The 23,513-nt window shown below is 45.8% G+C and overlaps 2 protein-coding genes across 3 annotated transcripts in view; both read left to right on the top strand.

Annotated features, from left to right (window-relative positions):
• The window catches only part of CHEK2 (checkpoint kinase 2), a 32,918-nt gene extending 16,556 nt beyond the window's left edge, over positions 1–16,362 (top strand). The window contains exons 8-15 of the mRNA XM_052654845.1: positions 3,609–3,670; positions 5,567–5,666; positions 8,030–8,116; positions 9,037–9,200; positions 9,426–9,541; positions 10,865–10,950; positions 15,084–15,164; positions 16,253–16,362. Of these exons, the coding sequence (XP_052510805.1) occupies positions 3,609–3,670; positions 5,567–5,666; positions 8,030–8,116; positions 9,037–9,200; positions 9,426–9,541; positions 10,865–10,950; positions 15,084–15,164; positions 16,253–16,342 (786 nt within the window). The 3' untranslated portion in view covers positions 16,343–16,362. The remainder of the gene's footprint in view (positions 1–3,608; positions 3,671–5,566; positions 5,667–8,029; positions 8,117–9,036; positions 9,201–9,425; positions 9,542–10,864; positions 10,951–15,083; positions 15,165–16,252) is intronic.
• A 4,117-nt stretch (positions 16,363–20,479) lies between these two features.
• The window catches only part of TTC28 (tetratricopeptide repeat domain 28), a 557,344-nt gene continuing 554,310 nt past the window's right edge, over positions 20,480–23,513 (top strand). For both annotated transcript variants that reach the window (XM_052654609.1, XM_052654608.1), the window contains exon 1: positions 20,480–20,586. In XM_052654609.1, coding sequence (XP_052510569.1) covers positions 20,485–20,586 — 102 coding nt within the window. In that variant the 5' untranslated portion in view covers positions 20,480–20,484. The remainder of the gene's footprint in view (positions 20,587–23,513) is intronic.

Below are 23,513 nucleotides of genomic sequence, written 5' to 3'. Positions count from 1 at the left end.
TTCTGAGCAGGTCGTTTCACTTTGCCTAGCTTCTGCTCCCTTGTCTGTTTCTAGAGACTGTAGGATACTTGCCTCAAAGGTCAATGAGACTTGAATATGTGCTTCTAAAGCTTTCAGGGCTTCCCAGGTGGCTCAGTGGTGAAGAATCTGCCTGCAGTGCAGGACACGCTGGAGAGCCAGGTTTAACCCGTGGGTCGGGAAGATCCCCTGGAGAAGGGAAATGGCCACCCACTCCAGTATTCTTGCCTGGAGAATCCCGTGGACAGAGGAGTCTGGTGAGCTAGAGTCCATAGAGATGCAAAGAGTCGGACACGACTGAGCAACCGAGCATGCACACAAAGCTCTCCGCACAGGAAACACGCCTGGGGCATGACAGTGATCTGCAGTTCCCTACCCTTTGCCCTGTAGGACCTGAGTGGAGGGCCTGGGTTGGTGGCCTCTGGCTTCTGAGATGCTTCAGCTGTGGCAACTGCAGCCTGTGGCTCTAGAGCTGGTGGGGCCTGGAGACAGTCCATGCCGGCTTCGTCTAGTGGTGGCTTTGCGTGCTCTGTCAGTGGCTGGCCGCCCCCACCCCGTTCCCAGAGTGGCACTGGCCAAACAGACCGAGCAGTTCCCAGTCCTTCCTCTCATTCCTTTTCCATGTGTGTGTCTTTTCTTCTGCCTTCCCTTTCATTTTATTTTATTATTATTATTTTTTTAAATTTTATTTTTACTTTATTTTACTTTACAATACTGTATTGGTTTTGCCATACATTGACGTGAATCCACCACGGGTGTATACGAGCTCCCAATCCTGAATCCCCCTTCCACCTCCCATCCCATATCATCTCTCTGCTTCCCTTTCATTTTATTACGGATTTCCCTGGTGGTACAGTGGTTAAGACACTGCACTTCCACTGCAGGGGATGAGGGTTCCATCTCTGGTCAGGGAACTGAGATCCCGTGTGCCTCGTGGCCAAAAGAAAAAGATGTCACAGGTGTATATTCTAGAGTCAGATGGTGCTAAAAGGTTTATAAACAGCAGCTTTACTTCTTTCCTAATCGCCTTCCCTGCATTTAAAGTTTTTTCAGCTTTTTTAAAGAATTTACCTCCATTATTTCTACGTGATTTATTAATGCATAAACTGCTGTCTCTTGGCTTATCAATAATAATAGCTTGTTGTCTTTCTGTTATAAGAGAATTTTAGCTCTCCTGTTTCTTTTTATTTATTTTTTATCAGTGGCATGTAAGATCTTAGTTCCCTAGCCAAGGATCAAACCCTCACCCCTGAAGCATGAACTCTTAACCACTGGACCGCCAGGAAAGTCCCTCAGCTCTCTTTTCTGTTCCTCTTAATGTAATACTACAGTGCATATTTAGTGTTTCCATTATCGTGACAATAACAGGTTGCCCTGCAGAGCCAAGTATACAGTGATCACAGGTAAGGAGAGGTGGAAATGGTTTGCTGTCAGCCTGACCCCATGGCTGTAGAATCCATGACCAAAATGTGGCCAGCAGGACCCACCCTCAGTGGGTGGGTGTGTCTGTTATTGGTGTTGATGGTATTAAACTGGACAGCGTATGAGTGTCCCCCATGTGCCAGCTGCTCTGTTGAATGTTGGTCCTAGGAAGATAAAAATAAGACTGGCTCATTGACTTAGCCCATGCAGTACCTGGTGAGAGACTTTTGTCGGGCGTCAGTTTCTTTGTGGGGCCACACAGATTAGTACGACTGCAGGAAGTGTGGATCCAAACTCTGGAAGTGGGGGGACTTCCCTGGTGGTCCCGTGTTTAAGAATCTGCCATCCAGCGGACACAGGTTTGGTTTCTGGTTGGGGAACTAAGACCCACATGCTACAGAATGTGGTGTGCAAAAAACAAAAAAAAATTTAAAGGGGCTTGATACCTGAGGCCCAAGTGTGGCCAGAAGGCTGGATCACCAGGCTGGAGGGTAGTGTGAGCAAAGATGTGACATGGGGAGAGAAAAGGGAGTTTTGTGGCCTGGAGAGGAGGAGAGGAGGATATTTGGGATGGGCAGAAGGAGGTGAGGCTGGGTCTGGAAGGGCTTGGTAACCCCTGCTGAGAAGTTGAATTGCAGCCTGTCAGCTGCAAGGTGCTGAAGGATTTTTATTTTCTTCCTTCCTTCCCTCCTCTCACTCTTCTCCCTTTCTGCCTTAAAATAATTTAAGATTATATAATATTTGACACATGTAAAGTAAAATGTAAGTGGTAAAGCGAACTGGTAGGATGAACACCTTTGAACTTGCCATGAGTTTAAGAACGAAGAAATCTGATCATACTGTCGAATCTACCTCATACTCAAAAGTGTTTCAAGACTTGCCCTTTCCACTTGGCATTGTGTTTCCAAGATCCACTGTGCTGGGGGAGGTGGTGGGGTGTCCATTCACCGCTAACAGTTCATTGTGGGGAGGTATCACTTGGAGGATTTTAATCAGCAATGGAAGGGATGAAATGTGCTTTGCAGGAAAATCACTTTGGTGGGTGTTTGCTTTTTTTAATTGAAAATTGAAAAATCTAAAGTGAATAGATATACCAATAAAAATCGAGGTTTTGATGAAAAAATAAATACAGTCTAAAAATCATACCACTCTCTTCCTTTTAATTGACACAGCCAGAATCCTTTTCCCTGGTGGGTAGGAGTGTATGTCCTTGATACTCACCACTTCTTGTATCTACCCTGACCACTAGCTTTAGCGTCGATCCTTTGTACTAGAAAAAACAATAGGGGTGTTATATGCATTGAATGTACTATACGATTCTCCCTGGTTCTTTAGCAAATGCACCCAGCATTGATCAGAGGTCACAGACCATCAGGCACAGGTGTGTGTGTGTGTGTCTCTCCTCTACCACACATACGTGCTTTTGAGTTCTTCTGAAACTGGAATTGCCCTCTTCCTTAGAAAATGCCCTCTTGTCTCATGGGTTGCCCTGTGGTGCCAGTTGCCTCAGTTGAATAGCCCTGCTGTGTGGCAGCATGGCTGGGCCTCCCACCTGGGCTTCCTTTCCTTGCGCTCCTTGTCAGGGTCCTAGGTGTCTTAGATGTCCTTGAGTCCCTGCGCTCTGGGACAGGGAGGAGGAAGGCTGGGAAGAGACTGGCCTTCCACCCTTGGTGCCAGCGTTAAATGTGAAGCATGAGCTGCTCCCTTGTCAGTTTGGTGGGGTAGAGAGTTTATTGTGTGTACTCATGAAGGAGCCAGCTAAGTTAGGGTTCTGTCTCCTCCCCTGTGGGCTTCTCAGGTGGCGCTAGTGTTAAAGAACCCACCTGCCAATGCAGGAGACTTTAGAGACGCAGCTTCGATCCCTGGATCAGGAAGATCCCCTGGAGGAGGGCATGGCAACCCACTCCAGTGTTCTTGCCTGGAGAGTCCCATGGACAGAGGAGCCTGGTGGGCTATAGTCCATGGGGTTGGAGAGAGTCAGACTCGACTGAAGTGGCTGAGCACACATGCATGCTCCTCCCCTGCATGAACTGCAGAGAGTCCTGAGGCAAGGACTGGATGCCTGGTCTTGGCCTCCTTGACACCTTGGGTGGGTGTCCTGAGTTCTGCTCTTGTACTTTTCCTCTTGGAGAGCTTCTTAACTATTTTTTCTCTTTTCCCCCTTTTAGCCTTGTATCATCAAGATTAAAGACTTTTTTGATGCCGAAGATTATTATATTGTTTTGGAATTGTAAGTAGCAAACTTTTTTGTTTCCATTTAAATGCTTATAAAGCACCAAAGGGTCTAATGCTGGCCTGCATTTCTCATCCTGGGGACCCTCAGCGTATGTATGTGGGGGGTGGCCCGTAAAACGAGCACATGGGGTTAGTATAAATTTTAAAAATGATTCTAGTGTTTCCAAAGGCAGATGGATCTGAGGCCTGGGTTTGAAGCCCACTTTGCTGGTGACTAGCTGTCTACCCATGGGTTAGTTGACTTCACCTGTCTGAGTCTCATATTCCTAGTGTTAAGTAATAATGATAGCTCCCTGCGCAGTCATAAGGATCAAATGCTCTGAGGGCTGGAAGGCCTCCAGCAGAGCATGTGGCCTGCGTGTTGCTCCAGCACAGGTGCATGTCATTACTCTGAAATATCCTGGGTGGCCATTGTTGCTCAGGATCATTGCACCAGGGTGACACCTGAGTATCTTTCATGGGCTGGTGTACTTGCAGCTTTACTTGGTATGATTAAAATCATTTACTGTCTCATTCCTGAAAGAGGCCTGCCTTGGTGTCCATTCTGCAGAAGTGTGCAGTGTTTCTGGGACTGGCCATCATGGCAGACAGGCTGGGCCTTACTCCTGAGTGGCCAACAGTGGCCGTGCTGGCTGACCATAAAGATTATAGAGTAAACAGCAGGCCAGTCATAGCCCTAGGAGAGACTGGACGGCCCCTGGAGTGCTTAAGAGAATATCTGTTGCTATGAAATAGGAGATTTATTATTTGACTGGATCTCAAAACAGTTTGGGACTTCCCCGGTAGTCCAGATTCCACATGTTGCAATGAAGATTGAAGATCCTGTGTGCTGCAACTACGACCTGGCTCAGTCAGATAAATTTAAAGAAATTGTTTAATAATAGTAGTAATAATACAATAGCAGTAACTGATACTAATGAAACACTTAATATGAGCCAAATCCTGCTGTAAGCACTTCACTGGGATTGACTCATGTAACCTGCATAACTGTTATCCAGGTTATATACAAGTTAGTGGTGAGTTGTAGTAGTGAAGTTGCTCAGTCGTGTCCGACTCTTTGCGACCCCATGGACTGGGGCCTACCAGTCTCCTCTGTCCTTGGGGTTTTCCAGGCAAGAATACTGGAATGGGTTGCCGTTTCCTTCCTGGAAGATCTTCCTGGAAGATCCCAGGGGATCTTCCCGACCCAGGGATCAAACCTGAGTCTCCCACATTGTAGGCAGACACTTTTACCATCTGAGCCACCAGGGCAGTCACATAAGTGAAGTGGTGAGTTAGTTATTGTCTTGAGCTCCACTTTACAGAAATGGGAACTGAATTGCAGAGGGATTGAATAATCTGGCCAAGCATCTCCACTGTGCCGGGTGCTTTACCTATAGCAGTTAATCTCTTAATTTTTACAGCAGCCATCAGGGTAGGTGGGGTTTTATCCCCATTTGTTGAAGGGGTTTAGAAACAAGCTCAGAGAGGTTGCATAAGTCGCCCCAAGTCCCACAGCTGGGAGGTGGTGGAGCTGAAATTCAGACCCAGTTGTCAGGTCCTAGGCTCCTGCTTTCTCCCCTACACCAGTCTCAGAACCACCTGGGTGCACAGTAAAAATGCAGACCCCTGGGGTCTGCTTCCGATCTACTGCATCAGATTTTCTGAAAGCTCCCCAAGCGTGTCCAATGCCCACCACTCTCTTTCTCTATCTTTCCTTGCTCCTCAGTTTCCAACGGACACGTCTTTATTGTGTATGTGGCTAATCACCTCATTGCCTTGACAGATGGGAGCCGAGAGTAGATAAACCACTTTGCTTGTCTTGATGAGTTTGTTCTGTTTGTGTTGTTATCTTCCCTCCAAGTGAGTTTCCCTCTAGGAATGAACCCCCTGCTTCGCCTGTGTGTTTCAGGATGGAAGGAGGAGAGCTGTTCGACAGGGTGGTGGGGCATAAACGCCTGAAAGAAGCCACATGCAAGCTCTATTTTTACCAGATGCTCCTGGCCGTGCAGGTAAGAGAAGCCCTCGGTGCTTTTGACAACTTTCTTTTAGGTGAGTTACTCTCTGAGTTGGCAGAAAATGAGGGACCAGGGATAAAAACCCAGAGAGCAGAGTCTGTGTTTGGGTTGTTCTGTTCTTGGCAAAAACACCCCACCCCTTTGACTCAGATGAGAAAGTTCTTGCTGTGAAGTTTAAGAGGAAAAAAAGAAATAAGGAAGTTAAAGAAATAAACACACGGTCCCACATGGCTTCTCTTTAGCTAGGGGGTTTTTATGGGGGGCAGGGATCTCTGTTGTGCCTGGTCCTTGTAGAAATCCCCCTTACCTCTGGGGCAGGGGTGAGGAGGCAACTGGGCAGGTGTGAGGATGGATCACTCCCCCGTGGCACAGTGCTAGGAGTTTCCTTCTTCTGTAGCATCTTGGTTTTTTTTTTTTCCTCCCATTTATTTATTTTTAATTGGAGGATAATTGCTTTACAATGTTGTATTGGTTTATTATACATCAACATGAATTAGCCATAGGTATACACATGTCCCCTCCCTCTTGAATCTCCCTCCCACCTGATATAGGTTGTCCCAGAGCACCAGGCTGACCCCCGCTATGCTATACAGCAACTTTCCATTAGCTATCTGTATCCAACCAGTCCATCCTAAAGGAAATCAGTCCTGAATATTCATTGAAAGGTCTGATGCTGAAGCTGAAACTCCAATACTTTGGCCACCTGATGCAAAGTGCTGACTCATTTGAAAAGACCCTGGTGCTGGGAAAGATTGAAGGCTGGAGGGGCAGGGGACAACAGAGGATGAGATGGTTGGATGGCATCACCGACTTGATGGACTTGAGTTTGAGTAAACTCCAGGAGTTGGTGATGGACAGGGAGGCCTGGTGTGCAGTCCATGGGGTCGCAAAGAGTTGGACACAACTGAGCGACTGAACTGAGTTGAACGTACACATGGTGATGTGTGTATTTCAGTGCTGCAGCAGGCACACGGGCAGGCACGTGTACTGCCTCCTCTTCAGTGTTCGGGGCAGGTGTTGGGGTGAATGGCTGGTGGCACCCTGCATGCTTCAAAGAACATCACCCTTTCTCAACCCAGATGTTGTGGGGATTCCCGCCAAGGTCTCTTCCCTTGAGAATGTTCCTCTGTGCAAGAAACACAGGGATTGGGAGCAGCTGTTGCACTGAAGCTGGAAGGAGATTTTCCAGGGGCTGATCTACCTGGGCGCCCAGCCTGGGGGCTTCACCAGGTCACTTTCCCAGTGAAAGTGTTTTGGAGGTATTTTGCTGTAGGCCAGAGGGATATCCAGAGAAACCTAAAGCCCATAAACACCTAACCAGTGATTTTTATGTTTTTAATTTTTTTAAATTTAGTTTTTAATTGAAGGATAATTGCTTTATAGAATTGTGTTGGTTTCGGCCAAACATCACTTCTCGGCCTTTTGGTTAAGATCACATGTAACCTGTAGTATCTGCTCTTATCAGTCTAACCACTGTTTCACTCTCTTCATGGTTTGTGGTGGTGGTTTAGTTGCTAAGTTGTGTCCAACTTCTGCGGCCCCATGGACTGTAGCCCGTCAGGGTCCTCTGTCTATGGAATTTCCCAGGCAAGAATACTGAAGTGGGGTGCCATTTCCTTCTCCAGGGGATCTTCCTGACCCAGGGATTGAACCCGGGTCTCCTGCATTGCAGGCAGGTTCTTTACCAACTGAGTCACCAGAGAAGGCCCTTAAAGTTGGGTTTGCTCCCAACTTTATGCCAAGAATATTAAGGTGAATTGAGTACTCAGTGGACGTGGGAAATTCTTTTTTTCCTAAAGAAATATGACTTGGTATATAAAAATGAGTACACAGAGAAACATCATTCTATTTATGATGTTTAGAAACCATTCTATTTCAGTCATCAAGTTTTCAAAGACTGATCTTGCATCAAGGAATATGTTAACTCTAGGTGTTCAGATAATTTACACATGTGTACTTTATAGAGTCCCTTTAAAAATATTCTCAGAAGTGGAATCAACAAATACACTATTTTGGTAGAATTTTTAGAGTTTAAATAGTCCCCAAATGTTTTATGTCACCTGTTGCATTTTTATTATTGAAACTGATACCTTCTATTTCTGCTAACATGAAGGAATAGTTATTGTCTTGAAGAGTGAAATAAAATACTGTTATAAGTGGCCTCTTTCATTTTTCTATTTTTTAAAGATTTTCTTGCAAGAAAATTTGTAAATAGTAGTGCACTTATCCAGTGGTTTTCTGATTTGGGAGAGAATGTGGCCGTAACATGAGTTATACTTTCATCCAGCTGTAAGATGTGTGTGTGTCTGTCTCACGCGCCTGCTCCATAAATCTAAGGGTCAGTCCTCTCTGTGTAGTACCTTCATGAAAATGGCATTATACATCGGGACTTAAAGCCAGAGAATGTTCTACTGTCATCTCCAAAGGAGGACTGCCTTATAAAGGTAAGAAATTTATGCTCTGTATGGGGCCACTCCAGTAGATTTCTGTTCAGAAACTGTTTTCGAATTCATCAAGTAAAAAGTGGGAGCATAAAAAGGGAGGGGATTTGACCTTTCCATTCTTAGCAGTTCTTTTAGCGGCCAGGTAGTATTGCTCCAGTGAAGATGCAAATGAGCACTTATTCAGCTCCATGTGTACAAGCCACTTTCATCTTCAGAGAGAGGAAGGAAGAGTCTAGATGGGAGAAACACATCCCCTGCCTTCCTCTGTTTAAGATAGTACTCCCCAAGCCTGGCTTCATTTGAGAATCCGCTGTTGATTTAGAAAAAAGAAAAAAAAAAACAACCACGACAGCAAGCCTGCACCTTAGAATTGCTGTAGGTGGCACCCAGGTGATGTATTTTTCCCCAGCTCCTCAGTATTTCCGTTTACAGCCAACATTGAAAAACTGGGGTCTAAGAAAAATCAGGAATAACTAGATTTCTAGAGTCTCTGTTAAGGGTTATAAGCCTTTTGTAAGGTTACAGAGAATACAGATCTAAGTTGGGAGAAAACCTGAGCCTTAAAATTCCTTGGCTCGGGAATTTTTATTTAAGCAAAATTTAATAACTTGGAGGATTTAAAATTACCTTACAGGGCTTTCCTGGGGTCCAGTGGCTAAGACTCTTCTCCCAATGCAGGGGGCCCGGGGTTTGATCCCTGGTCAGGGAACTAGACGCCACAGCTAAAACTCAGAACAGCCAAATAAATAAAAATATTTTTAAAAAATTACCTTACAAAGACAAGAATGTGTAGACTCCTGATTAACAGTGGCATGAATCAGGCTAGGAACTATTGTAACCTTCATGTCTTTTTTGAATTGGCAGACTATGTTACTTTTTATTTCATGACATTAAAAGATGCCCTTTTGTCCTTACTTTAGATTACTGATTTTGGGCAGTCCAAGATTTTGGGGGAGACGTCTCTGATGAGAACCTTATGTGGTACCCCCACCTATCTGGCTCCGGAGGTTCTCAATTCCTTTGGAACTGCTGGATATAACCGTGCTGTGGACTGCTGGAGTTTAGGAGTTATTCTTTTCATTTGGTAAGAAAAAGTTTTTATCGCTTCAGACTGTGGTTGGTGGTATTAAGGTGAAATAAAAAATGTGTCCAGTTAGAGAGTTTGTGTTTAATTTAGGTCACCTTTTTTTGGACCATTGATTTAAAGCAATACCTGATTTTTCATTATGCTGAAAAAAAATTGATACATCTGAATGCCACTGACAATGCCACTTGATTTCTTTTCCTTTCTGTCTCTACCAATATGAAGCCTTAGTGGGTATCCACCTTTCTCTGAGCATAAGACTCAAGTGTCATTGAAGGATCAGATCACCAGTGGAAAATACAACTTCATTCCTGAAGTCTGGGCAGAGGTCTCAGAGAAGGGTATGGATATGAAAGAGTTCAGAATTTGTGGTTTGCTAAATGTATGTGTGCTGCAATGGGAGTTTATTTTCAAATTCTGTGATGTTTTCTCCTGTCAATCCTGTTCTTATTTTCTGTTAGTTTTTGTACCATTTTAGAGGCAAAGGAAGTTATTGGGAACTTGGGCTCTAGAGCCAGGCTGATGTAGGCTTGTGTCCTGGGGCTGGTACTTCTTACCTTGTGACCTTAGGCAAGTTACTTAACCTCTCTGGGTCTTCTTTTTGTTTATTCGTAAAAGAGGGCACAATACACCTCTATTTTAAGGAGGTTTTGTGAGGGTTAAGTGTAATATCGGAGAAGGCAATGGCACCCCACTCCAGTACTCTTGCCTGGCAAATCCCATGGACGGAGGAGCCTGGTGGGCTGCAGTCCACGGGGTCGTGAAGAATCGGACACGACTGTGCGACTTCACTTTTCACTTTCCTGCATTGGAGAAGGACATGGCAACCCACTCCATGTTCTTGCCTGGAGAATCCCAGGGACGGGGGAGCCTGGTGGGCTGCCGTCTATGGGGTCGCACAGAGTCGGACACGACTGAGGCGACTTACCAGCAGCAGCAGCAAGTGTAATATACTCACTGTGCCTGGTATCTATTTAAATGTGCAAAATAATGGGTAACTTTTTAGTCACAAGGTCTCCTTTGAAGTAGTAAGCACAGCAAAAGCTAAATGTAACTTGTTATTCTGTGTTTTAGAATTTAAAAGGGTAACTTTGTAATTCTCAAAAGGAAAAGTAGAAAGCCGAAACTAACTGTCAAACAATGTAACGCAGATGGTTGTGCTAAGTGTCAACATCTGATGAATAATACTGTTGCAATATCCAGCCAGCCTCCACTTGTTGCTGGCCAGTCCAGCTTTGTTTCTGCCAAGCCTGCGATTCCTAGGAGAGAGCTCTCCCTGGCTGAGGAACTCTCTCCATCACTCCATGGGTCTCAGAGAGAGTTGGCTGAACATCCTGAGTGTTTTAGAACTGGGGAAGTTCAGCTTTAATTAGTTTGAACTTGAGTCCAGTAAGGGGAGCAGGAAAAGAGAGTTAAGTTGTGATATCTGAGCAGGGAGCCATGGGGACCATCATGGCATTCCTGGTGTTCTAAAGTCTTCGGACAAACACCGAGAGTGGGGAGGCCTAGGGGGCCCTGCCCGCTCTGTCTGCTGACTCACTGTGACCTCAGCCCCTCTCTTCTCTTTCTGGATGTTGGCCTGTGATTCTGGCACACTCTCATTTTGTTGATTTAATGTTTTTATCCTTCTCACTGTGATTTGCCAAATTATCTTACTGCTTTAGCTCTGGATCTTGTCAAGAAGTTGTTGATAGTGGATCCAAAGGCGCGTTTTACGACAGAAGAGGCTTTAAGACACCCGTGGCTTCAGGTGTGTATGGGGCAGTGGCTGTCCGCCTGAAATACCCAGGCAACCCTGAACTGTGTCCCTGAGATGGGGAAGAGGATGAAAACATACGTTTGCTTGGTTGGGTCTAATGCCATTTTTCAAGACTGAGCTTTAGGTGGGTGGAGGTGCATATTTATGTCTGTGGGTGTGAGTGTGGGCATGTCTTGCATTTGTGTGCAGCCTTTACAGCTTGACTTGGATGAACAAGCTCTCCTTATGGCCTGTCCTGGTTCCGTGTGGCTTCTCCGAGTCTGCAGTTCAGTTGTGTTCCTTTGAGAGGTGGTTGTAGCTCCAAACCTCCACCCCAGCTGCGTCTTTCTCTTCTCTCAAACCCCTTACTCAGACATATGGGATGAGCTGCGTTCTTGCCATCTTCAACCTTAGATCAGGGAAACGGGTGGGAGGAGGGGAGCAGCCTCCCGTGGGGAGAACCTGGCTATTTCTTAAGCCCAAGTGATTGGGTATGAGGGGGTCCTACTTCCTGTTCATGGTGAGCAAGCATGCTCTTAGCAGATTGTCACCTGCGCCTTTCAAGTCTGCATTACCTCTGTGTCCCTGCTAGGGGTTGTGGCTCCCATTAGATTATGCATTGACTTCATTCAAGCTACTGGAGTTGGAAGTCCTTTGTGCCTTTGCTGGGCTAGTCTTTGGTTTTAGAATTCACTACAACCTTGGGCAGGCTCTCTGATGGATGCCAGGTCTGCGAAGTGGAGTTCCTTTCAGCACAGCCAGCCATACTCCTTTCTGTTAACTTGCAGTTGGTCTCTGTTACTTGCGGGGATGGATGGGGGACTTAACCAGGTTGCTTAAGCTGGATGCTCAGATACTCTGGGAATTTCTAGTCCAGGAACTCCTGGGGCCATCCAGTCTCAGCACTGTGCTTTTGGGGCTCTGGGAAGACTGTCCTTATTTTTTCTGTCTTCCAACCCTCAGCTCAGGCCAGCTCAGGTTGAGAACAAGAAATCCCTACCAAAAAAAAAAAAAGTAGATGTATATGTTTGGGATGTTGCCCTGGAAACAGCAGTCCCCCCTGACCCCCCACCCTGCCTCCCCCACCCAGCAAAAAAAAAAAAACAAAAAAAAACCTGTCAGATGATTTAGCACTTAATAGACCACACAGATTTGAAACTGCAGGACCCTGGAGAAAAGGAATTTGGGAACAAAGGGGGCCTTTGCATGTGGGGACTTAATTTTGATGAAAAAGAAAAACATTCCTCTTGGCTCTTTTCATATGCCTTAATAGGGAAACTCCTGGGGGCCAGATATGGAGGCGGAGGAGCTGTTAGTCTTGAAAAAAACAGAGCTTGCCAGTCAGGCCTGGGAATAGGATTTACATCCACCCAAAATGTACAAACAAGTGTAGCCCATTTTTCTTTAACTTTCTGTCTCAAAAGAAAATTGTTGTTAATGGCCAAGGAAAAGGTGAAGTTCAGCCCTGCCACAGGGGTCTCACTTGAATACTCTTTTGTCCATGTTTTATTTTTCCAGCAAAAGGTGGAGTGAACGTTCAGTGATGACAAGGATGCCGACTGCCCACATAAATCACCTGTTAGTGACAGTTAAGGTTTTATTTTGGGAAATTCAACATTTTTGAAGAAACTAAATGGTTTTGTGGATCTGGCACTGGACTGTTTGTCCAAAGAATATGACTCTTGTCATTCTTTCTTGTCATCAACAGTGTCCAATTTAGGGATGCCTGTAGCTTTTTGAATTACATGTGTGTGCACAGTCACTCAGTTGTGTCCGACTGTTTGTGGCCCCATGGACTACAGCCTGCCAGACTCCTCTGCCCATGGAATTTCCCAGGCAAGAATACTGGAGCCGGTTGCGATTTCCTACTCCAGGGAAACTTCCCGACCCAGGGATCGAACCCAAGTCTCTTACGTCTCCCACATTGGCAGGCGGATTCTTGAATTCTACAGATATATGCCCAGGAGTGGGAATGTTGCAGCATATAGCAACTATTTTTAGTTTTCTGAGGAACTTGCACACTATTTTCCATAGTGGCTGCTCCAGTTTATATTCCTGCCAACAATTTTGGAGGGTTCCCTTTTCTGCACACCCTCTCCAGCATTTCTTATTTATAGACTTTTTAATGATGGGTATTCTAACCTGTGTGAGGTGGTACCACATTGTAGTTTTGATTTGCATTTCTCTAATAATTAGCCATATGGAGCATCTTTTGATGTGCCTGTTGGCCATCTGTATGTCTTCTTTGGAATATATATATGTGTTTTGCTCATTTTTTGACTGAGTTTTTTTTTTTGTTGTTGTTGTTGTTGTTATTGAATTGTATGAGCTGTTCGTATGTGTTGGAAATTAAGCCCTTGTCGCATCATTTGCAAATATTTTCTCCCAGTTCATAGGTTGTCCTTCAATTCTGTTCATGGTTTCCTTTGCTGTACAGAAGCTTGTAAGTTTGATAAGGTCACGTTCATTTATTTTTGCTTTAATTTCTATTGCTTTGGGAGACTGACCTAAGAAAACATCAGTACGATTTATGTCAGAGAGTGTTTTGCCCATATTCTCTTCTAGGAGTTGTATGGTGTCATGTCTTATATTTAAGCTAAAACCCATTTTAACTTAATTATCTGTGCAAAGGCCCTATCTCCAAATAGTCACAATACTGGGGGTTGGGCTTCAACATGTAAGTGGGGAAAGGGGGAGGGGACACAATTCAGCCATAACAATCACAATTCAGTTGCCATAACGACAGGCGAATAGCATTTTCGACATTGATTGAGCCCCTCTGATACAGAGGCCCCTGTGCTTATTACGGTGCCTGGCACCCAAGGGTCCTCGTAACTGTTCACTGGGTGAAAGAGGGAGGTGGGTGAGGTGGGTGGGCAGGAAGGCACAGAGGGCATTCCCGGTGGAGGCTGTGAGCAGGTATAGGAGGAAATAAGGGGTGGACCTTTGAGGGTGGCCTTGCCTGAGAAGTGAGATCCTAGAGGAGAGTGTGGATGAACTTGGTGCTTGGACAGTGGGGAGCTACACTGAGTAGCTCAATAAACACAGTGATGGAAGCAGGTGATTCTAGCTGCTAAATGTAGAGGATGAGATGATTGGATGGCGTCACCGACTCAATGGACATGAGTTTGAGTAAACTCCTGGAGTTGGTGATGGACAGGGAGGCCTGGCCTGCTGCAGTCCATGGGGTCCCAAAGAGTTGGACACGACTGACCGACTAAACTGAACTGACATGTAGAACAGGTAAACTGATCCTTGTGCACTAAGTTTTCTGCAGTCAAATTACTGAATGTTGAAGGCCTTCCCTCCTTGGTTCTTCCTCGCCCCCATCCCCCATGGTGCACTGTGTATGCCAATACATAGTGGGAGAGGTGGGGGCGGGCTGGGATGGGAAGGTACATGGGGATTTGGAAACGAGCTGCTCTGGGACTCTATTCTGCACGTGCTACTTGCAGTGGCTGAGCTCAGCTTCCAGCTGGCCCCAGAGTCCACATTCCTAATCATGTGGCATTTCACCTTTCTGAAGGGGGAAGCTACACCAGGCCACCTCTCCTGGTTGGCAAATCCTTAAGTCCTGCAGAAGTGAGCATCTTGGGAGGTGGGCAGGGGAGTCTACATGCCCTGCCCCACCCCTCATTTCCATCTCTAGCAGCAGGAAGCACCTGTTCACCTTTTCCTCTCATTAACTCTGGGGTATTGTGGGTTTGCCGTCAGAGTTAATTCGTACAGTGCTTGCTTGCTGAATTTTCTAGGGTGCAGGGTTGCTTTGTTAGGGTGGCCCTGGTAACAGGCTTCATTGTTGGCAGTGGGAGGGGGCACCTATTGGAAAGATGTGTGGAGCAGCATGGAGCCAACCCCAGTATCTGGCTTTCTGATTGCCATCTCTCAGGATCTGGGATGCTCGTTCTAAAAGTATTTGACCACTGGGGTCTGTGGTTCTCTCTGACCCACCTGGAGCGCTTAGGGTGTGTGGATTTGGTTGAGCCCATGTTGACTGAGTGTTGACTGCTGATTAGACTGTTCCTTTTTCTCCTCTTCACCCCATCTTAGCCCACTTCTCTGTTTCTGGGAGCATCCTGGCCCTGCCTTTCAGGAGCTTTCTTTCCCACATTCACAGCCTACTTAGGTTTTCCATTTCTTCACAGGACGAGGACATGAAGAGAAAATTTAACAACTTGCTTTCTGAAGAAGATAAGTTGATGGCTCTGCCCCAGGTCTCTGCCCAGGTATTCTGGATGATGGTCATTAAATGTAGGCTAAGTTTAAGGAGCCCATGAGTAGAGGATGAAGAGCTTGAATAGTCTTTTCAGCTCCAATTGCTTAACATTTTTTTGTAAGGAGTAATGTCGTAGATACTTTGTTTCAGCTTGATCTGCTCTGATACATTTAGAAGATTTACTAATGAAGAATATGTTTTATGAATTAGAGAAGCAGAGATGGGGGTCATTATTCAAAAAGTCTCTTGTAAGGCAAGATTGTGTGTGTGCTCAGTTGCTAAGTCTCGTCCGACTCTTTGTGATCCTGTGGACTGTAGCCCACCAGACTCCTCTGCCCATGGGATATTTTCAGCAAGAATACTGGAGTGGGTTGCCATTTCCCCCTCCAGTTGATCATCCCGACCCAGGGATCCAACCAGTGTTCCCTGTGTTGCTGGTGGATTCTTTACCACTGAGCCACATTGGAAGACTGTATTAGAGGCTCAGATTTACATTTGTTGAAAATTTAAAAATTTGGAGGAGTGATTGATGACTTACTGATTATAATCTTATTCCTCTGAAGTTCTTTGTATATATGTTAATATCTGTTCATTTTCTGTCCTACCTTCTTTCGGTAACATTCATTTTCCCGTCGGTCCCTCACAATTCTGTAAATGGGAAAACACACGAAAGGGTCAGGAGAAGACAACCAAGAGGAGGCTGGTTATGCTGCTTGTTTCCTTGTTTTCTTTTTTTCACTGCACCACATGGCATGTAGGATCTTAGTTCTCCAACCAGGGATTGAACCTGTGCCCTCTGCAGTGGAAGCACGGATGCTTAACCACTGGACCCCCAGGGGAAGTCCCTGCAGCTTACTTTCAATACGCATCGTTGAGTGGTTGGAGGCCCCAAGGGAGAGAAATGTCAGTCCGGTAAACCTGTGTGAGTCGGGGAGGGGTGTGGTAGGGGTTCAGAGCCGATGAGGACAACCAGTATTCTTGGTCCTAGAAGGTTCACATGAAGTGCTCCAAGATTACTGGAAGCATATTGGGAAACTGATAATTGTGACGAAGCCGGAGGTTTTCTTTGAACATCTCTTCCCTTTCCTTTACTTGCAGCCTTCCACAAGTCGAAAGAGGCTTCTTGAAGGGGAAGCAGAGAATGCCGACCCCACGAAGCGCCTGGCTGTGTGCGCGGCTGTCTCGTGAACACTGGTGGACCACGAAAGAAGTGTACCTTCTTGAACCCCTCTGCTGCCATTTTCTTTAAATATGTTTTGTACAGTTTGTATTTCATTATGGGAACAGCTGCTTTTCCACAACCACTGATACACAATTCAAAATGTGATGGAACCTGGGCTTTGTGCTTCTGCGTGTTGGTCAGCTCTTAGCTACATGCCTTTAGTGTGTATGTATTTGATACGTATACTTCTGGTGCTTCTACTTTGGCTGTAACTAGACGTGTTTCTGAGGATACGTCCCTGGGTGAGCTGCGTACAAGTTCTAAAGACCCCTTAGAAAGTTACAGGGGGAGGGGCACAGCAAATCAGGGTGGGGTTTGTTGAAAATGGCTGGTTGCCAGAGTCTTTACCAGACAGTTGGTACTTTGGTGCCCATAGCATGGCCCACTTTTGTGATTTTTATTTTAATTTTTTTAATTCAATTTTTATTTTTTTGGCTGCACAGCTTTCGGGATCTTAGTTCCATGAACAGCGATCAAACCTGTGCCCCTCTGCAGTTGAATCATGACATCCTAACCTCCGGACCACCAGGGAATTCCCCCATGGTTTTAGAGTCCCATTCTCACCCTCATGGTCCCTAAAACCACAGACCCAGATAAGTTGTGAAAATCAAAAACTTCCTGATTATAGGAAAAAGACCAGAAACACTGACTGTGTTTGAAATGTAAAAAAGGCATGTGTGCTTGTCGTATTGACCCAATGATGACCAAGAAGACCCTAGGTAAAGTGCCTGCCTTGGTTGGTCTTGTCTAGTGATTCAATGTGCTAGGTCCTCTGATTACCATCATGTTATAAGTGGGGAACCCAGACCGAAGAAGTGAGGTGACTTACTCAGTGTCACACAGCTAGGAAGTGGCAGAACTGGGACCCAGCCCAGGGCTTCCTGACTCAAATCTTGTTCCCTATCTCCTCTGTCCCTTGTTGGATGTAGACTCACAGACAAAACTCATGTGAGGCTGGTGTCTAAATCTTGAATACTGGTATGTTCAGTCATGATGGATGGATACAACCCCATAATCTGTGGAAGTTGAGACATCTTGGGGACAAGGAACAGAAGCCCATTCAAATTACTTCATGGAAAAGGAGATTTGTATCAGCCCTACAGAGGGCTGGGCCTGGGAGGCCATCAGGAGCCTGGGCAGTTCTAATGGCTGGCTCCTCTTTGTCTCTTTCCGACCCACTGAATTTGCCTCTCTGGTCACTTTGGCTGACTGATGCTAGGCCACATTGTAGTTTGCTGACCATGCCATGAGTTGAGTGCCTTGGTTCGGATGCTGCTGTTGAGCCAGCCAGGGGAGGGTGAGGGGCACACAGCTGTTGCCCCAGGCAGTGAGGGTGATGGTTGGCAATGGAAATTAAAAGGGTGTGTAGGCATTCTGAGGATTGGCTGGCCTGTTGCTGAGGGCTAGATGGGGATTTAGGTGGTTTGTGTATTTAAAGGAATGAGGCAGAGATTGCCAAGTTAGATGGGTTTCAGCTCATTTGAATACTTAATGTGAAGGCTGTGGTTTCTTAGGGCATCTTTCCCTCTTGGGGTAGTCAACCAGCCCGTCTCTGTTTTCAGTGCACTCTCTGATTACACCTACCATGGGTAATGGCCTCCAAAGATGTTCTTATCCTAATCCGCAGAATTTATGAATATGTTCCTTTTTCATGGCAAAAGAGATTTTGCAGGTGTGATTAAGTGAAGGATCTTGAGATGGGAAGGTTATCCTGTTTTATCAAACTGGGCCCGTGTTGTCACAGTGTTCCTTTTAAGAGGGACACGGAGAGTCAAGAGTCAGAAGAGAGGGAGTGGTATTCTTTGAAAACAGGAAGAGGCCACAAGCCATGGACTACAGGCAGTCACTAGCAGCTGACCAAAAGCAATGGATTCTCTCCTCAGAACCCCCTGAAGGAACCACTGCTTTTACTTTACACCTTGACTTTAGTCACATGAAACTGATTTTAGACTTCTGACTTCCACACTTAACAGAATAAATATGTACTGTTTTAAACCACCGAGATTGTGGTAGTTTGCTACAGCAGCCAGAGGAAACATATACTCACTAATGAGACATCAGCTGCTGATCTGGGGATACCAAGCATCCACTTCCACTTCTTGACCTCATACTCCACTTTTCTTTAGGGGGGGATTCTTTTCCCCTATCCCATGAGTTCATAGCGGGAGGGGGAGATGGTACCTAAGAAGCCAAAGGGGTCCCTAGAGGCCTCTCCCCTGGTAGAGTTCCTCCCACTGACCACCCAGCTGGAGGTGGGCACAGGACTGAAACATGAGCAAATGGAGCTGGGATGGCAGCATTAGTAGGAGCAATCAGAAGGGAGAGGGGGGGTCCCTTTTTCCACCTGCCCCACCCCCCCATGTCCTGGCAGGGCTGACCCCACTCCCTTCCTAGAGGGGCTCCATATGGTCCATTCTGGCCAGTCTTGCTGTGATAGGCTCAGGCAGATACATGTGACTCAAAGGGGCCCTAAAGAAAGAAAACCCAAGCCTTTGGCTGGAACTTCTGGGAAACAGTTCCTGCTGTGAATAGGTAAAGTCACATTCATAAATTATGGGAAGTTAGGATGAGAACACCTTTGGAGGCCATTATTCACCCTACCCTGGTAGAGGTGTGAGCTGGGAAGTGCCTGGGACACTGGGGAGAACTGTATGAGAATGAAGTCATCACAGACAGAAGCAGAGCTGAGATGTAGAATGACTGAGCTTATTGTATGAGTACCTGAATCCAACTATCCCTTTAGTGAGGTACCAACCAGGAATTTGATTTGTTCCCATAGTTGATTTACTTCAGGTTGAGTTTTTTAAATTAAAAAAAACAAATTATTTTAATTTTTTTCATTGTTTGGTCACTTGTGTCTGGAAAAGGCCAGACTAATAAATCCAACCATTTGCAAACTCTAAGAGACCCTTGGACACTCTTTTTAAATAGGGAAAACTAAACAACTACTGTTGTTTTTGTGCCAACTTCAGGGTTTTTGGAGAGGTTTGGGGCAAAGAATGGAAAGTGAAGATGTGGGAACTAAGAATCCCTCCAGCCTCAAGGTTGAGAGAACCCCCTCCCAGCTAATTATACCACAGGGTTTGGGAGCAGAGCCCCCTTCATTAAACTTTTAGGAATCTTGAAAGGACAGGGCTGGAATTATACCACTGAAGCTTGGAGAGCTTGCTGTGTGCCAGGCATTGTGCTCAGACACACGTGTGCCTCCTCAGAAAGCTCACCTCAGACCTGTGAGGCGTTAGTGCCCCTCCTCCCTTTACGGGTTTAGAGATTTCCCAGTTGGCAAGAAGTGGAGGCAAGACTTGAACGGAAATTTCCCTTTTGAAGAGACCTTGGGTTTTGATCATAAAATTACTTGAGGTTTTTGTCACCAGTTTACCACTTGGTAAAAGTACTAGGCGCGGTATTGATATTTTATCTGGATTACTTCAAGTCCTCTGACTCACCTTAGTTGTTAGACCTTCCCCGTTAAGGAAAAACAGGCATCTGGAGACCTGACCTTAATCAGGCAAAGGTTAGTGGGGATGCGAGACTCGAACTCAAGTTTCTCCACTGAGTGTGGCTTTTCCAGTGACACAGACATCCAGTTGTGCCGCTTAGGCTCACGCGCGTGCTCACCGACCGCCGCGATGGGGATCTCGATCACCTTAGCGGTGTCCTTCCCCTCACACTTCTTGGGGGTAATTCCCTCTTGGGGTAGACCACCGCTTCAAGTCCAAGCAGGTGAAGCTTTTAAAAGGGGTAATGCTACAAGGGGTCTGGTCTGGCGTCGTCCGCAGTGCGGCAGGCGGCTGAGCCCAGCCCAGAACAGCGAGCGCTTGGGCCTGGCCGGACGGGTGCGGAGGGGGTGGGCGCAAGGCTGGGAAGAGCGGGGCCGGGGCCGGAGGGCGTCAGGCTTCGGGGGGCGGGGGCGCGGCGAGTGCGCGCGTGCGCGGTCGGGGGCACGCGCGGAGGCGCGCGGGGAGCGTGCGCGGCGCGTGCGCGGCGGGGGGTAGTGAGACGCCGCGGCGGCGCGCGGCACGGCGGGAACATGGCGCGCGGGGCCGGCGCGCGCGCCTAGCTGGCGGGACCGTTAGCTCGAGGCGGACGCGGCCCGTGCCCCGCGGGGATGGAGCAGTCGCCGCTGCCCGCTCCTGAGCCCACCCCGGGGTCGACCCCAGCACGGAGTCGTAGACGGCGGGAGCCCGAGTCGCCGCCGGCGCCGGCTCCGGTGAGTGCTTGAGGGGCGCGGGCCGGGAGACTTTCTTTGTGAAACTCCGTCGGTGCGAGCCGGGCCGGGCCTCTGAGGCTGACGAGCGCCCGCGAGGCGGAACCCGCCCGGCCGTCCAGGTTCGAGCCCGGCCTCGCCTCGCTCGGCGTCGGGGCCGGGTCTGTCGCCTGCCCACCTCAGTTTCCGCGGGAGTGTTTGTGTGTGCGCGCCATCGGGGAGGGGAGCGGTATACAGTCGGCGCCTAATGCGCGCGGTGCCACTACTTGCCTCCGGCCCCTCGAGGCGGCGACTGCCCGCGGTTCGGGCCCACGGGAGAGGGAGACCGCAGCCTCTGGGAGACAGGTGTCGGTGCAGCTCCGGGGTGCTCAGGTGCAGACAGCCCCAGGTGGAATCTGAGGGAGTGAGCTGTCCGTCCTCGGAAGGAAGCAAGTCTGTCAGAGTGTCAGCACGGAGGGTGTTTTGGAATGCTTTACATTTATCTCAGCTGGTTGTGTGGTTGGGGTATTTATTCGTTTGAGTGCCGGAAGCTGAGTGAAATGGACTGAAACCGAGTGAAATGGAGGTGTGGCTCCCACTGGGAGGGATGGGATGCCCCAGAGCACCCTGCCCCCAGACAAGCCAGGGTTTGGGAATAAACTGGAGCGCTTGATAAAAATACAGGCATCACGACTCACCCCAGGCCCAGGCACTGCAAGGCAGAGGAGCACATTTGAATTTTTAACAAACTCAAGTTACTATGTTCAGAGCTCACCATGGCATCCTGGTATCACTCGCGGTGCTTGGCTCATGGTAGATGGTCAGTAAATATTTGTAGGAAGACTGACTTAGGGAGCTTCCAAAATAGGAGTTCTTGAGGTATTTTCAGGAGCTTTTTGATGTTAAGATCTCTGTCAGATATACTGTATGTGATTTTCCTCAGGTCCCAACTTAACTTTTATGACTTTATAAATTCCTTGTTTTCAGTATGTTTTAGGCAAAAGCAGGGTATATACATTGCTTAGTATAAGCCATCAACTATGTATACCCTAGCTAGATAGAAATTAATTTCTGAAACTGAATTCTGAATTTAAAAATGCATATTTTTTTCTCTTCATCACATGGGAACGCTAGGCTTATAGGATTTTGTTCTTTTGAGGCAGGTAAATATTTACATTTTCAACAAAGCAAATCTGAATTAGTTTATTCAGAAAGTTGGCAATTTGCTTAAACCTCTGAGTGTTTGTTAATCTTTATGTGATATTTTGAAATTGAGATTTATGTTTAGTTCAGAATCAATGCTGAGTAGAATTGTTTGAAAGTTATTTGAAATTTCAGGGGCTGTTTTTTTCATGTGTTTTGAATTTCAGTAGTTGATCTAATTTTAGTAGTTCTTGTTGATGGAATACGAATGTATAGGAAGACAAAATTGTAGGAATTGAGATTGCATCTGAAGAAGAAAAGTTGAAAATCAGGTGCTCTTTTTCTCCCACTGTTTCATTTTTGTAGTTCATGCAGTGTCTTTTAAGGAATTCCTTCTTTTGAGATATAATTGACATATAATATTAGTTACAGGTGTACAATATAATGGCTTGATTAGTTACAGGTGTATAACATGATTTGAAATTTATATATTGCAAAATGATCACAATAAGTTATATTGTTACAGTTTTTTCTTGTGATAAGAGGTTTAAAGATCTGCTCTTTTAACAACTGTCAATTATGCAATACATTGTTATTAACTATAGTCACCATGCTGTACATTATATTCCCATGACTTTTTTTTTAAGTATCTTAAAGAAACAACCCAGCTTTTTAGAGATAGAATTATCTTACAATACAAAGTCTTTTGTGACTGGTTTCTTTCGCTTACCACAGTGTTTTTGAGGTTTATCCATGTTGCATGTGTATCATTTATTTATTGCTGAGTAATATTGAACAGATATACCACATTTTATCTTTTGATGCATTGATAGACATGAGTTCCCCCCCTCCCCCACATTTTGGTTATAATAAATAATACTGCTATGGACATTTGTATACAGTTTCAGTGTGGATGTAATGTTTTGATTTTTCTTGGGCATACCCCATTTGCTGGGTTATATGATAACTCTGTATTAATGTTTTGAAGAGTTGAAAATCTGTTTCCTAAGGCATTGCATCCTTTTTCATTCCCACCAGCAGTGTATGAGAGTTTTACAATCTTGCCAGTACTTGTTATGGTTTGTCTTTTTAACTTAGCCATCTTAGTCGGTGTTAAGTGGTATCTCATTGCAATTTTGATTTGGATTTCCTTGATGACTAATGATATTGAGTGTGTGTGTCTGTGTGTGCACGCGTGCGTGGCCTTACTGCCCATTTGTATATATTTGGAGAAATGTCTGTTCAAATCCTTTGTCCATTTCAGGTGTCCAGTTTTTCATTGGCTTATTTGTCTTTTTATTATTGAGTTGCAAGAGTTTAAAATTTTTTGGTAAGTCACATATATGATTTGCAAATGTTTTCTCCCACTCTGTAGGTTTTGTTTTCAGTTTTTTGACAATGTCCCTTTTTGCAAAGTGATGAAGTGATGAAGTCCAAATTATCTGTTTTTGCTTTTGTTGCTCATGCTTTTGTTGCTGTATCTAAGAATTCATTGCCAAATTCAAGGTTTACCCCTATGCTTTCTTCTAAGAGTTTTATGTTTTTAGTCCTTATATTTAGGTTGTCAATCAATTCTAAATTGATTTTTGTGTATGGTGTAAAGCAGTGGCCCAAATTCATTCTTTTGCATATGGTGATCCAGTTGTCTCAGCACTATGTATTGAAACATACATATTCTTGTTCCATTGAATGTTCTTTGTACCCTTATTGAAAATCAGCTGACTGTTGGATTTTATTTCTGGATTCTCAATTTTATTCTATTGTCTGTCCTTATGCCAGTACTATACTATTTGGTTACAGTAGATTTG

Source organism: Budorcas taxicolor, chromosome 17 (assembly GCF_023091745.1).
Source record: "Budorcas taxicolor isolate Tak-1 chromosome 17, Takin1.1, whole genome shotgun sequence".
Taxonomy (NCBI): domain Eukaryota; kingdom Metazoa; phylum Chordata; class Mammalia; order Artiodactyla; family Bovidae; genus Budorcas; species Budorcas taxicolor.
This window is presented reverse-complemented; position numbering and strand designations above follow the sequence as displayed.